At 43.9% G+C, this 15,592-nt stretch overlaps 1 protein-coding gene across 1 annotated transcript in view; it reads right to left on the minus strand.

The window, feature by feature from the left end:
• Nucleotides 1–432: 432 nt before the first annotated feature.
• Nucleotides 433–15,592, minus strand: part of zdhhc2 (zinc finger DHHC-type palmitoyltransferase 2) — a 64,002-nt gene continuing 48,842 nt past the window's right edge. Inside the window, exons 8-11 of the mRNA XM_060830567.1 lie at nt 10,004–10,130; nt 8,500–8,592; nt 8,054–8,169; nt 433–473 (exon numbers count right to left, since the gene is read on the minus strand). Coding sequence (XP_060686550.1) covers nt 433–473; nt 8,054–8,169; nt 8,500–8,592; nt 10,004–10,130 — 377 coding nt within the window. The remainder of the gene's footprint in view (nt 474–8,053; nt 8,170–8,499; nt 8,593–10,003; nt 10,131–15,592) is intronic.

Raw genomic sequence — 15,592 nt, forward strand, 5'->3', positions numbered from 1 at the left:
CCAGACCTGTAAAAATTCAGGGTCCAAGTCTGTATTTAAATTGAAAGAGGACACATTGAAAAAAGGATATCTATGCAGTTTAATAAAGGGTCACAGATTTTCATTTGATTCTTTATCAAACTTATAGCTCCAGTTGAAACTCTCAGCCTGAAATCTTGGGAGGATACAATGGTAATGAATGCTGTGTTTTATTTGGACAAGATTTATACCGGCTACTTGTACTCAACTGTACAAAAGCACTGCCTGAACCATAAAACCTCATTCTTAATTCCGCTGCACAGAAATGTGTATAATTTGTTGGATAACTAAGATATCCTTCTATTCTTCCCAAATATTATAATAGATGTGAACTAGTAATGAACAGCACATGTTATGATGTCATTTGTTGTCTACTTACATTTGCCAGCTGTTACAGCTTTGCTAGAAGAGTATCTAGGTCTCATTCTCTATAATCATGACAGGATTACTCATACCTATAAGTTAACAATCAATTGAACTGTCAGTCATATAATGTGAAATTTCATGGTGTCCTTATAATTTCTAGTTACATAGAAATTTGCTTCATGTCACTACTATTGGACTTCCAATATCTCCCAACTTTATAGTCCACCATACAAATATTTGAGCAATTTTGAAGTCAGAGAAATTGATTACCATACAGTTATGTGTGAGCTTTATATATGTATGTATTGTAAGATTTTATATTTTAGAGCCTGGACTTTGAACTAGTGGCTTGTGGAATTTGATATGTGCCTATGAAGGGGTTTAATGATTAAATTCTAACGCTTCCTAAAGCCAGGATTTGTTAAACAAAAATCATTGGCCTCCAAGAACTATACCACTCTCAATTAGGATTTGTTTACATTGTTTTCTTCTAAATCTCTCCTCAATGTAATGCTTTTGGCTTCAGCTAGAAGAATCAGGAATTGTGTTGTAATTTTGGCTTAAGGCAAACAAACATAGCTTGGAAACCTCTATGATTACAGTTTGTAGAAATTCTTGTTGAAATTAGACGTATAAAACAGTTTCTTTCCTGAAGAAAGGAGATGGTTTATAATTGTTAATAGGTTTCTTCTGTGTTACAGTAGAGTTGAGAAGGACTTTTTTCCCCACCCAGACGGTGTTGGGAGTCTGGAACTCATTGTCTGAAAGGGTGATTGAGTCAGAAACCCTCAATGTGTAAATAGCATTTAGATATTTGCTTTGCTTCCAGGCGTATTGCCTGAGAACTGGAAAATTGGATGAGTGTGGTCAGATTGTTAGTGATCTGCATGGAAAATAGGAGCAGAGCTAGGCTATTCAACATCTTGAGTCTGCTTCATCCTTCAATATGATCATTGAGCTCAATATGCTTGTCTCACGCTCTCTCTCCCCATATTCCTTGATCTCTTAGCTGTAGAGTTATGTCTGCCTCCTTGAATAAGAACAGAACAATACAATACAGTACAGAAATAGGCCCTTCAGCCCTCCGAGTCTGTGCTGACACATTTTGTCCTTCCATACTAAAACTGTCTTCACCTACAACATCCATATCCCTCTATTTACTTCCTATTCATGTATTTGTCCAGGTGCTTTTTGAATGCTGCTATTACTCTGGCCACACGTTCCAGGCACTCACCACTCTTTATGTAAAAAGCTTGCCTTTGAAACTTCCCCACCCCTGCACCTTGATCCTGTGAACCCTAATAATTGACCCCTCTATTCTGAGGAAAAAGCCTCATGCAATTCTACTCTATCCATGCCATTCACAATCTTATAAATTTATATTATTAAAGTTGGCCCACCCTTGGAATATTGCACAATGCTTTGTCTCAATCAAATTCTGTGGTAGTGAATTCCATAAGCTCACTACTGTCTGGGTGAAGAAATTTCTCCACATTAGTAATTAGTAAAGTTAGGTCACATGGGATTCAGGGTGAGCTTGCCAATTGGAATTGGCTTAAGAACAGGAGTGTGTGTGTGGTGGTGAAGGCTTGCTTCATAGACTGGAGGCCTGTCACTAGCGCTGTTCCATAGAGATCAGTTCTGGGTCCTCTTTTGTTTGTCATTTATATAAATGATTTGGATGTGAACACAGAAGGCATGGTTAGTACATTTGCGGACACATCATAAGACCATAAGACGGAGGAGTGGAAGTAAGGCTATTTGGCCCATCAAGTCCACTCTCCATTTAGTCATGGCTAATGACCATTTCAATTCCACTTTCCCCGTAGCCCTTAATTCCTTTTGAGATCAAGAATTTATCAATCTTTGCCTTGAAGACACCCAGTGCATTCCACTGGCCCACTGCTCTCTGGCTGACGAAATATCTCCTCATTTCTGTCCTAAATTGACCCCCTCTAACTTTAAGGCTATGCCCACGGGTCCTAGTCTCCCCACCTAATGGAAACAACTTCCCAGCGTCCACCCGTTCTAAGCCATGCATTATCTTGTAAGTTTCTATTAGATCTCCCTTCAACCTTCTAAACTTTAATGAATACAATCCCAGTATCCTCAGCAGATCATAATATGTTAGGCCAACCATTCCAGGCATCATCCATGTGAATTTCTGCTAGACATGATTGAGTGCCACTATGTCCTTCCTGAGTTGTGGGGCCCAAATTGGACACAGTATTGTAAATGGGGCCTAACTCGAGCTTTATAAAGTCTCAAAAGTACATCGCTGCTTTTATATTCCAACCCTCTTGAGATAAATGACAACGTTACATTTGCTTTTTTAATCATGGACTTAACCTGCAAATCAACCTTTACAGAATCCTGGACGAGCACTCCCAGATCCCTTTGTACTTTGTCTTTATGAATTTTCTCACCATTTAAAAAATAATCCATGCCTCTATTTTTTCCAAAGTGCAAGACCTCACACTTGCTCACGTTGAATTTCATCAGCCATTTCTGGACCACTCTCCTAAATTGTCTCAATCTTTCTGCAGCCTCCCCACTTTCTCAGTACGACCTGCCTGTCTGCCTAACTTCATATCATCAGCAAACTTCACCAGAATGCCCAGTCCCTTCATCCAGATCATTAATATATAAAGTGAACAGCTGCGGCCCCAACACTGAACCCTGTGGGACACCACTTGTCACTAACTGCCATTCTGAAAAAGAACCTTTTATCCCAATTCTCTGCCTTCTGTCAGTCTGCTAATCCCCAATGCCAGTAGCTCACCTCGAATACCATGAGCCCGCACCTTACTCAGCAGCCTCAAGTGAGGCAGCTTATCAAAGGCCTTTTGGAAGTCTAGGTAGATAATATCCACTGGATTTCTCTGGTCTAACCTACTTGTTACCTCTTCAAAGAATTCTAACAGGTTTGTCAGGCATAACCCCCCTTTACTAAATCCATGCTGACTTGTTCTAATCCGATCCTGCACCGCCAAGAATTTAGAAATCTCATCCTTAATGATGCATTTGAGAATTTTACCTACAACCAAGGTTAGGCTGATCGACCTATAATTTTCCATATTTTGTTTTGATCCTTTCTTGAACAAGGAGGTTACAACAGAGATTTTCCAATCGTCTGGGACTGTCCCTGACTCCAGTGATTTTTGAAAGCTCACAGTCAGCACCTCCATTATTTCCTCAGCTAACTCTCTGAGCTCTAGGATGCAACCCATCAGGTCAAAGATATTTATCGATTTTTAGACCTTGTAGCTTTTCTAGCACTTTCTCCTTTTTAATGGCTACCATACTCAACTCTGCCCCCGACTCTCCTTAATTGTTGGGATATTACTCATGTCTTCCACTGTGAAGACTGACACAAAGTACTTATTCAGTTTTTTTTTGAGATTAGATTCCTTACAGCGTGGAAACAGGGTATTTGGCCCAACATGTCCACACTGACCCTCCAAAGAGTAACCTACCCAGTCCCATATCCATCTGATTAATGCACCTAACACTACGGGCAATTTAGCATGGCCAATTCACCTAACCTGCCCATCTTTGGACTGTGGGAGGAAACCCACACGGACACTGGGAGAACGTGCAAACTCCACACAGTCGCCTGAGACTGGAATCGAACCTGGGACCCTGGTGCTGTGAGGCAGCAGTGCTAATCACTGAGCCGCTGTGCCACCCATTCTTCAGCTGTTTCCTTATCTCCCAGCAGTAGCCTTCCAGCATCAATTTGGAGCGGCCCAATTTCTACTTCTGCCTCTCATTTGTTTCTTATGTATTGAAAGAAACTTTTATTATCATTTCTCTTATGACTGGCTAGCTTACCTTCATATTTGATCCTCTCCCTACTTATTTCTTTCTTTGTTATCCTCTGTTTGTTTTTGTAGTCTTTCCAATCTTCTGATTTCCCATTGCTCTTTGCCACCTTTATATGCGCTCTCTTTTTCTTTGATACATTTCCTGACTTCCTTTGTCAGCCATGGCTGTCTAAGCCCTCCCTGGATAATCTGTCTTTTCTTTGGGATGAACCTCTGTACTGTGTCCTCAATTACACCCTGAAACCCCTGCCATTGTTTCCCACTAGGCTCTGCTTCCAGTTGATTTTCATCAGTTTCTCTCTCATGCCCTTGTAATTACCTTTATTTAACTGTTACACCATTACATCCGATTTTGCCTTCTCTCTTGCAGACTGAACTCTACCAGCTTATGATCGCTGCCTCATAAGTGTTCCCTTAATTTAAGATCTTTTATAAAGTTTGGCTCATTTATATAGCACTAGGTCCAGAATAGCTTGCTCCCTTGTGGGCTCCATCACAAGCTGTTCCAAAAAGCCATCCTATAAGCATTCCTTGAATTCCCTTTCTTTGGATCCACCAGCAATGTAATTCACCCAGTCCATTTGTATATTAAAGTCCCCCATGACATTGCCTTTCTGACATGCCCTATCTATTTCCTGGTTCATCTTGCGTCCCTGGTCCTGACCACTTCTGGGAAGTGTGTAAATACCTCCCATTCTGGTTTTTCTGCCTTTGTGGTTCCTCAACTCCACCCACACAGACTCCACATCATCTGACTCTGTCAGTGCCATAGATTTAATCTCATTCTCTGCCTGTCTTTTTGATAAATTGTAAATCCTTGAATGTTTAACTGCCAGTCCTGAACCCCCTGCAACTACGTCTCTGTGATTCCTACCACATCATGATCATTCACGATAATTTGTGCCATTGATCAATCTGCTTTGTTACAAATACTATGAACATCTGGATAAAACGCATGAATGCTAACTTTCTTATCCTCCTTTCTATGCCACATCAAAATTGGTGGCTGAGAAACCTTTTTCACTGTCAACTACTATTACAAAGGGATCTTAATCAAATGGATCAATGGACTGATAAATGGTAGGTGGAGTTTAATCTGGATAATTGTGAGGTATTTTATTTTGGTACAACCAACAAGGGTAGTGCTTATACAGTTAAGCGCAGGGCCTTGGGTAGTTTTGTAGAACAGAGGGACCTAGGGGTACAGGTACATATTTTTTGAAGTTTGTATCACATATCGACAGGGTGGTTAAAAAGGTGCTTGGCACACTTGCCTTCATTGCTCAGTCCTTTTGAGTATAGGAGTTGGGACATCATGTTGATATTGCATAGGACATTGATGAGGCCTCTTCTGGAATGCTGTGTCCAGTTCTGGTTGCCCAGTTATAGGAAGGATATTATTTAGCTGGACTGGGTTCAGAAGAGATTACGACTCAAACCTTCCATACCCAGCAACATCCTGGTAAAGAAAGGCTGGATAGGCTGGGACTTATTCACTGGAGCATACTAGATTGAGAGGTGATCTTATGGAAGTTTATAAAATATTGGGGGAGGGGGTGGGGGGAGGATATAGGCTATGGGGAGAGTGCAAGTAAGTGGAGGTGAAATGCCCATCAGCCATGAATGAATGGCGGAGTGGACTTGATGGGCCAAATGGTCTTATAGGTAGAGTTAATGGTAATTGTCTTTTCCCTAGGATGGCGAATTTCAAGACTAGGGGGCATATTGTTAAGGTGAGGGGGAGAGATTTTAAAAAAGAAATGAGGGGCAATTGTTTTACACAAAGGGTTGTTTGAGGAATGAACTTCCTGAGGAAGTGGTGGATGTGGGTACAATTACAAAATTTAGAAGACATTTGGATAAGTACATGAATAAGAAAGGTTTGGCGGGATATGGAACAGGAGCAGGCAGGTAGGACTATGGGATTATGCTTGGCATGGATGGTTGGACCAAAGGGAATGTGTCCATGCTGTATGACTCTGACCTCAGTCCAAGAAAGGTTTACTCTTTATCCTTAAACTATGACCCTCTGGTTTAGGACTCCCCATCATCAGGAACTTCCTACCCATATCTAACCTGTCTAGTTCTGTTAGAATTTGATAGATTTCAATATTTCCCTGTTTCCCCCCTGCCACACCCCATTCCTTTAACTCTGGTGAATATAATCTTAACAACTCAATCTCTCCTCATACCTCAGTCCTGCCATTCCAGGAATCAGTCTGGTAATCATTCAATGCAATCCCTCGATAGAAAGAATATCCATCCTCAGATAAGGAGACCAAAACTTCAAACAATGTTCCTGGTGTGGGATCACCAACACCCTGTATAATTGCAGCAGGACATCCTTGTTCCTTATTCTAATCCTCTCACTATGAAGGCCAACATACAAATTGCCTCCTTTGCTGCCTGTGTGTTTACTTTCAATGACTGGTGGATGAGGACACCTATGTTTCACTGAACAATCCCTATCACAGCTTACACCATTCAAATTGTAATTTGCCTTCCTATTTTTGCTACCAAAGTGCATCTGCTTTGCATTTGCCCACTCACTCAGCCTGTAGAAATCACTCTGAAACATTCCTGCATCCTCCTCATGGCTCACCCTTTCACCCAGCTTTGTCATCTGCAAATTTGAGATACTATATTTAATTATGTATATCATTCACATATGTTGAGAATGGCTGGGGCCCTAATACCGATCCTTGCGGTACCTCCCTAGTCACTGCCTGCCATTCAGAAAGAGACCCATTTCTTTGTTTCCTGCCTGTTAACCAATTTTCCTCCCATCTTAATACATACTTCCAATCCCGTGTGCTTTAATTTTAGACCTTAATCAATTTTGTGGGATTTTGTCAAAAGCCTCCTGAAAGTCCAAATAAACCATATCCACTGGTTTCCCATATCAACCCCATTAGTTACATCCTTGAAAAATCTCAGTAGATTTTTCAAGCATGATTTTACTTGTTTAAATCCATGTTGACTCTGTCTAATTCTACCACTGTTTTCTAAGTGTTTCACTATAAAATTCTTGATAATGGACTCTAGCAGTTTCCCCACAACTGACATCAGACTCGCTGGTCTGTAATTCCCTGTTTTTTCTCTATCTCGCTTTTTAAACAACGGGGTTACATTAGCTACCCTCCGATCCATACGAACTGTTCCAGGATCTAAAGAATCTTGGAAGATGACCACCAATACATTAACTATTTTTGTTGGGTTTAATGGTCTCATTCTGTGCTGTAAATATCTATGAATCTATATTTAACAATATTCATTTTTTTTTTCTTTAATGAGGATATTAGTGCTCCCTACAATACAGGATCACAAATATGAGGATTTGGGATCAAGTGGATTGGGAAAGGTACATATCTTTTCTTTTACATTTTCTTATGGCTCAAACAGAAGGCCAATGACACTGCAGGGCATTACTGATGACTGCCCAGTAAGCCTGATTCATTAATGTAGACCTGCCCCTGAAAGCTCAAAATCTTCTCTTAAACTTTGTAAATTCTGCTAAGAGATAAAATGACTTTTTAAAAAAATATAATTCAGCACGAGAGTCATTTCGAATTTGCTTTTTGTGTAAAATGCAGAATAGATCATCACTCGTTCGATAAGTATGTTTTACTAGTACATCTGACCCTGCAGTAGTTTGCTCTCTGAAATGTGTCAAAGCCTTGTGGATGTAAACTACAGTCAATTCATAAATGATCAATGATCTGCAACATATCAGCCAAAGTCTTTACTACTGTCCTAGCATGTTTTTTTTTGTTTCAAACCATTATTACCTGTTTCTAGTTTATGTAAAGTTATTTAAATAGTAAAATGTTCCAAATACTCACCAAGCTTGCCTTTCTCATCATCAGAAGCTCCTTCAGACCAAGTTTGGCCACTACCCAGTAAATGGTTCTGGGATTCTCGTAAAGGTTTTGCAGGGAATGGATGTGCTTCAGTAATGCTGTGAACCAGGTGATTGAAGAATTAGGTCAGTACGTGGCGGCTCCCTTGAAACAATCTCCAGGTTACTGCACAATGCCAGGCACTCAGTAAATCTCACTCAATATTACAACACATCACTTGTACTATGTAATGAACTGTATAGATTGAAATAACGTGTCAATTGAAGAAGAACTGCATAGTATTACCATCTTAGAAAGTGATAGTTCAAATCAAAGATAGAGGACAGCAAAATAAATATTTCTTGTGGTTATTAAAATTTTTTATTCATTTCTGCAAAAAAAATCTTTCTACGTTGAAAATAGCATTGCGATAAATAAATAATAATTACTTTTTGCCGGATAAGTTGTGAGCAGATGGTGTGGATGGTTGCTCCGAATCCTGATTCACCAAGCATGTTGGGAAGGAACAACCGTCACCTAGACTGCATTTGAAAAAGGAAGTTCATTTTTATGAAATGCACAATTTATTATCATTTAACCCTGTTGACAAATGAGCACACAGCATGTTTATTCTTCAGTAAAATTAGTTCAGCTTGAACGGCTACTGCCTGGCCTGGACACATCACATGTCCAATGTCACTGATGTGAATAACATCAACTGGAAGAGCTGTATTTTCCAATGTTCACGTACAATTCTTCAACCCACACTCTTATTTTGTGAAACTGTTCACAGAGGCTTGTTATTTCATGTCACCTTTAAACATTATCCTTAAAACTCTGGCAAGGTGTGAATGCATTGGAGACAGTGCAGTAACAATTTACAAGAATGACTCTAGAAATGCGAAGTTTCATTTATGAGGATAGATTGCAGAGGTTGGAACTGTTCTCCTTGGAGAGATGAGGGCTGAAAGGAGATCTGATTGTGGTTTAAAAATCATGAGAGGGATGGACAGTGTAGATGGGCTGAAGGTATTTCCACAAGAATGAGATGACATTAAATTTAAAGATATGTGGAAATGAAGCAAGGTTGATGTGAAGAAGATAAATAAAGAGCTCTTAGGCTATGGAATGCACTATCTGGAAATGTGGTGAAGGCAGGTTCAATTGAGGTGTTGAAGAGGGCATTTGCTGGGTTTTTGGATAGTAATGGTGATGGGGATATGGGGAAAATGGAGGCGATTGACATGACATAAGAAAATTGAACTAAGTATTAGAGCTGGTGCAGGAATGATGGCTGCATGGCCTCTTTCTGCACTGCAATAATTCTGTGATCCAATATGCGCAACCTCACTAATTTACATCAGCTCCATCTTCTGCAACAAACTAAATTTAAAAATCAACCAAGTCTATCACAGCCTCACCCTATTCGTGTCTCATCAGTTCTCTATCTCACAGCCTCAAATTAGGAGCAGTCTTTTCAACTGTTTTCCCTACAGTCCTTTGCAGTGCTCTTCCTAAATCTCTCTTCCACTTCAATTTTTTTCTGCATATTTACAAGCTTGTTTAAACCAATCTTTTCAATTAAGCTTTTAGTTGTCTCTTCCAGCTCCCATGCCTATACTTAGCTTTCATTTCTTTAGCCCCTTGTATTGCCACAAAACTTTCCATATTGATGTCAACATACAGGTGGAAAGAGTTGCTACTATTCTGATCCTGACACATCAATAAGCACAAATTTTGATTGCCATATTATGTGATAGTATCACAGTTTTAATGGAAGTCCACTGCATAATACTAAATCAAACAAATATAAGATATCTGTTGTAAAGGCATAATTTGACTTTTCAGAAAATATTAAGCTTCACTTAAGTTTTAAAACATTTTCAATAGGAACACAATCTTTATTCTGAATTAAAATAATTCAATGAAGGATAGGAAAACTCAGAAAATTACCTTGTAAAGATAGGTAGCAACCAATATTTTTTCTCATCTCCAAACACTTGTTTCATATTTTTGCTGCATCCTAAACTAAATCCATTCTTGTCAGCACCATGTCGAAACACAGGTGCTCTGAAGGCCTCTGAAACAAAATATTTATTAATAGCCTTTGAACTGTTTTACAAATAAATACTCCATTCTTTTTATTTTACCACTTGGAACACTATCCACTGTACTTTGAGGTTTAACTATAGAGCTGAGGTCACAAGCAATATAGAATCCACAAAGCAAGATGTTTTACTCATCACAGTTTATTGTATGTCATTTCTGAATCAATCTCCATCACATCATTGCATTGTTTCTTATCTTCTCTACATTACTTTGCCTTTCTAACTTTATAACAACAGCCTTAAATCTATTTTCCAAATGGTAACTAATGATGCCTTAAATCTTACAGCTCAGAATCAGAATTGAGCAGCATTAAGGGTTGGTGGGGAGAGAATCAGTGGAAGTGCCTGAAGGCACAGCTGAAGAGGTAGATTCTTAAGAGTTTTTGGTTTGTCAGATAAGGCAAGGCTGGGGGAAGAGAGATGACATATGGTTGAAAGCTCTGCCATCAATGACAGGGTATTAATAACAACAAAGCAGTTGGATCATGACCTCAGCTGACCTTTCTCACAAAAATAATCTCAGCCATTGCATTTTTGCCACAGTTAGACTAGAAGAGACCTTTGGTGTTTGTCTACATATAAGTAACAAAAGCCTGTTTGTTTATTGAAGCCACGTATTGAACAGTTGTAATGAACACAATTATAATATTTGATCTGTGGAGTTTATTTTATTTTTCCTAGGGACATCTCATTCAAATACTTTAAGTGATAATTGATTCTGGGAGCAGCCAGTAACATAATGTTACAATGGAGAAATATCACCATTGCTGCATTGTTCACCTACAAAACTGAAAACCAGTCTGCTAACTCTGGCTGGGTTTAATAAATGAACCTCGTTACCACAGCCACATCTCCTTCCTCAGCCTCAAACAGACTCGTTACCACAGCCACATCTCCTTCCTCAGCACCTGCCTACAGAACCGACTGATCCCACACGGACTCCGAACTACATTCCAACCAACAAAATTTGGATCCAACCAGGACAACCTGTACCTACAACAAATCCGAAGCCTCCAGCAACAGACCTCCCTCCGGATCCTCCGCTCCACCCTTGCAGCCATGCGTCGCCACTTACACTCCCTGCAATCAGCCCTGCCCCAGCTCAGGACAACACTCTCACAAACCTGCAAAGGACCCCTGCTGTTCTTCATCTACAGAAGAATCCACAAACTCAACAAACAGTTCTTCCTAGCCCTATCAGAGATTAAAGACAGTAAGTACCAAAAACTTTCATGTACTTACCCCCACACTCGTGGTTCCTCAACTATTCCAGAATCTTCTATAGGCCTGTCGGACGCCATTACACATGTGGCCTCCACAGCGCCCGCGGCACCCAAGACCGCCGCCGACCGTGACGTCACTTCCGCCCCCACCGACCTCGGAGCCCCCGCGATCGCCGCCCCAACAACTGCCCCGGTGACCACCACACACACAACCGCTTCCACGATGGCCGACGGACCCGCGACCCACGCGGCCACCGGGAATGACCACCACTCCTCCGTCGCCGCAACCATTTCCACCCCTCCGGTTGCCGTCGGCGCAGCCACTTCCGCCCCCACTGACATCACTAACCTGCAGGAGCACAAATCCTCTGATTTCCCCGCCCCCACGCCATCTTTCATCACTACGCGTAACCCCGCCCCCACGCAAACCTTCGTCCCCACACATAACCCCGCCCCCACGCCGTCTTTCGTCGCTTCACGTAACCCCGCCCCCACGCTTATTTCCGTCACGACGCATGACCCCGCCCCCACATCGAGCAATGTCACCACGTCTAACTCCGCCCCCACTTCGATCTCTGTCCCCGCCCCTAACCCCGCCCCCAGCCCCAGCTCCAGCTCCAGTCCCACACCAGGTCCTAGCTCCCAGCCTTGCCGGATTTTCACCATCCCTCCAGATCTCCCCCTCACTGAGGATGAAAGATCAGTCCTCAGCAGGGGCCTCACCTTCATTCCCCTACGCCCTCGGATTAATGAGTTCAACACGCGGCGAGATATTGAACAATTCTTCCGCCGCCTTCGCCTCCGTGCCTACTTTCACAACCAAGACTCCCGCCCACCCTCTGACGACCCCTTCTCCCGCCTCCAACACACCCCATCCACCTGGACACCCCGTGCTGGCCTCCTACCCGCCCTCGACCTCTGTATAGCCAACTGCTGCCGTGACATTAACCGACTCAACCTGTCCACCCCTCTCACCCACTCCAACCTCTCACCCTCAGAACGTGCAGCCCTCCACTCCCTCCGCTCCAATCCCAACCTCACCATCAAACCCGCAGACAAGGGAGGCGCGGTGGTAGTTTGGCGCACTGACCTGTATACCGCTGAAGCCAAATGCCAGCTCGCGGACGCCTCCTCTTATCGCCCCCTTGACCACGACCCCACCTCCCACCACCAAACCATCATCTCCCAGACCATCCAGGACCTCATCACCTCAGGGGATCTCCCATCCACCGCCTCCAACCTCATAGTCCCACAACCCCGCACCGCCCGTTTCTACCTCCTGCCCAAAATCCGCAAACCTGCCTGCCCCGGACGACCCATTGTCTCAGCCTGCTCCTGCCCCACCGAACTCATCTCCCAATACCTCGACACGGTCCTGTCCCCTTTAGTCCAAGAACTCCCCACCTACGTTCGGGACACCACCCACGCCCTCCACCTCCTCCAGGATTTTCGCTTCCCCGGTCCCCAACGCCTTATTTTCACTATGGACATCCAGTCCCTGTACACCTCCATCCCCCATCACGAAGGACTCAAAGCCCTCCGCTTCTTCCTTTCCCACCGCACCAACCAGTACCCTTCCACTGACACCCTCCTTCGACTGACTGAACTGGTCCTCACCCTGAATAACTTCTCTTTTCAATCCTCCCACTTCCTCCAAACTAAAGGAGTTGCCATGGGCACCCGCATGGGCCCCAGCTATGCCTGCCTCTTCGTAGGATATGTGGAACAGTCCATCTTCCGCAACTACACTGGCACCACCCCCCACCTTTTCCTCCGCTACATCGATGACTGTATCGGCGCTGCCTCGTGCTCCCACGAGGAGGTTGAACAGTTCATCAACTTTACTAACACCTTCCATCCCGACCTGAAATTCACCTGGACTGTCTCAGACTCCTCCCTCCCCTTCCTAGACCTTTCCATTTCTATCTCGGGCGACCGACTCAACACAGACATCTATTATAAACCGACTGACTCCCACAGCTACCTGGACTACACCTCCTCCCACCCTGCCCCCTGTAAAAACGCCATCCCATATTCCCAATTCCTTCGTCTCCGCCGCATCTGCTCCCAGGAGGACCAATTCCAACACCGCACAGCCCAGATGGCCTCCTTCTTCAAGGACCGCAGATTCCCCCCAGACGTGATCGACGATGCCCTCCACCGCATCTCCTCCACTTCCCGCTCCTCCGCCCTTGAGCCCCGCTCCTCCAACCGCCACCAAGACAGAACCCCACTGGTTCTCACCTACCACCCCACCAACCTCTGCATACAACGTATCATCCGCCGCCATTTCCGCCACCTCCAAACGGACCCCACCACCAAGGATATATTTCCCTCCCCTCCCCTATCAGCGTTCCGCAAGGACCACTCCCTTCGTGACTCCCTCGTCAGATCCACACCCCCCACCAACCCAACCTCCACCCCCGGCACCTTCCCCTGCAACCGCAGGAAATGTAAAACTTGCGCCCACACCTCCACACTCACTTCCCTCCAAGGCCCTAAGGGATCCTTCCATATCCGTCACAAGTTCACCTGTACCTCCACACACATCATCTATTGCATCCGCTGCACCCGATGTGGCCTCCTCTATATTGGTGAGACAGGCCGCTTACTTGCGGAATGCTTCAGAGAACACCTCCGGGCCGCCCGAACCAACCAACCCAATCACCCCGTGGCTCAACACTTTAACTCTCCCTCCCACTCAACCGAGGACATGCAGGTCCTTGGACTCCTCCACCGGCAGAACACAACTACACGACGGCTGGAGGAGGAGCGCCTCATCTTCCGCCTGGGAACCCTCCAACCACAAGGTATGAATTCAGATTTCTCCAGCTTCCTCATTTCCCCTCCCCCCACCTTGTCTCAGTCGGTTCCCTCAACTCAGCACCGCCCTCCTAACCTGCAATCCTCTTCCTGACCTCTCCGCCCCCACCCCACTCCGGCCTATCACCCTCACCTTGACCTCCTTCCACCTATCCCACCTCCATCGCCACTCCCCCTAGTCCCTCCTCCCTACCTTTTATCTCAGCCGGCTTGGCTCTCTCTCTCTTATTCCTGATGAAGGGCTTATGCTCGAAACGTCGAATTCTCTATTCCTGAGATGCTGCCTGGCCTGCTGTGCTTTGACCAGCAACACATTTGCAGCTGTGATCTCCAGCATCTGCAGACCTCATTTTTTACTCGAACATTTTCATTAATTATCTATTACAATCAATACTGTTTGACTTGGTATTGCATTTTCCATTTATATAGCAAGGATGAATGGAGTGCAGGTTCATAGCTCCTTGAAAGAGGAGTCGCAGGTAGATGGGATAGTGATGAAGGCATTTGGTATGCTTTCCTTTGTTGGTCAGAGTATTGAGTACAGGAGTTGGGAGGTCATGTTGCAGCTGTACAGGACATTGGTTAGGCCACTGTTGGAATATTGCGTGCAATTTGCGTTTCCTTCCTGTTGGAAAAATGTTGTGAAACTTGAAATGGTTTAGAAAAGATTTACAAGTATGTTGCCAGGTTTGGAGGATTTGAGCTATAGGTAGAGGTAGAATAGGCCTGAATAGAGTGGGAGTATGAAATTGAGACACTGCATCAGCCACAAACATGTTGAATGGTGATGGGGGAGGTGGGGTGGAATCATCTTGATGGGAAGGATGGCTTACTGCCATTCCCATTTTCTACATTGCTATGTCACTTCTGACTGACTTCAATTCTAGATCAAATTAATTACCTTTAAATTCTACCCGCTGCTGGGATTTGAATCCACGTAGCCACGAAATTCAGTTGGCTCTCTAGATCGCTAGTTGCTCTCAGTAGCTGTACTTTAGAAGGTACCTTCAAGGTGGGGTTTGCACATGGATGAGACATCAGACACAGATGCAAACACCGTGGAAGGCAAGATGAGACCTCCAGAAGAGGGCTGATGAATATTGACAATGATGCTTGGCACATTGACGGGTCTCAGAGAGAGTTGAAAAATGTCATGCTGGAAAAATACAGCAGGCCAGGCAGCATCTGAGGAGCAGGAGAATCGATGTTTCGGTCATAAGCCCTTTTCCTGAAGAAGGGCTTATGCCCGAAAAGTTGATTCTCCTGCTCCTCGGATGCTGCCTGGCCTGCTGTGCTTTTCCAGCACGACATTTTTCAACTCTGCAGTCCTCACTTTCTCCTAGAGAGCCCTAGGTCCATGTCAAGCAGCACCAAGGAGCCTGAATTTT

The sequence above is a fragment of the Hemiscyllium ocellatum genome, chromosome 1, assembly GCF_020745735.1.
Source record: "Hemiscyllium ocellatum isolate sHemOce1 chromosome 1, sHemOce1.pat.X.cur, whole genome shotgun sequence".
NCBI classification, from domain to species: Eukaryota; Metazoa; Chordata; class Chondrichthyes; order Orectolobiformes; family Hemiscylliidae; genus Hemiscyllium; species Hemiscyllium ocellatum.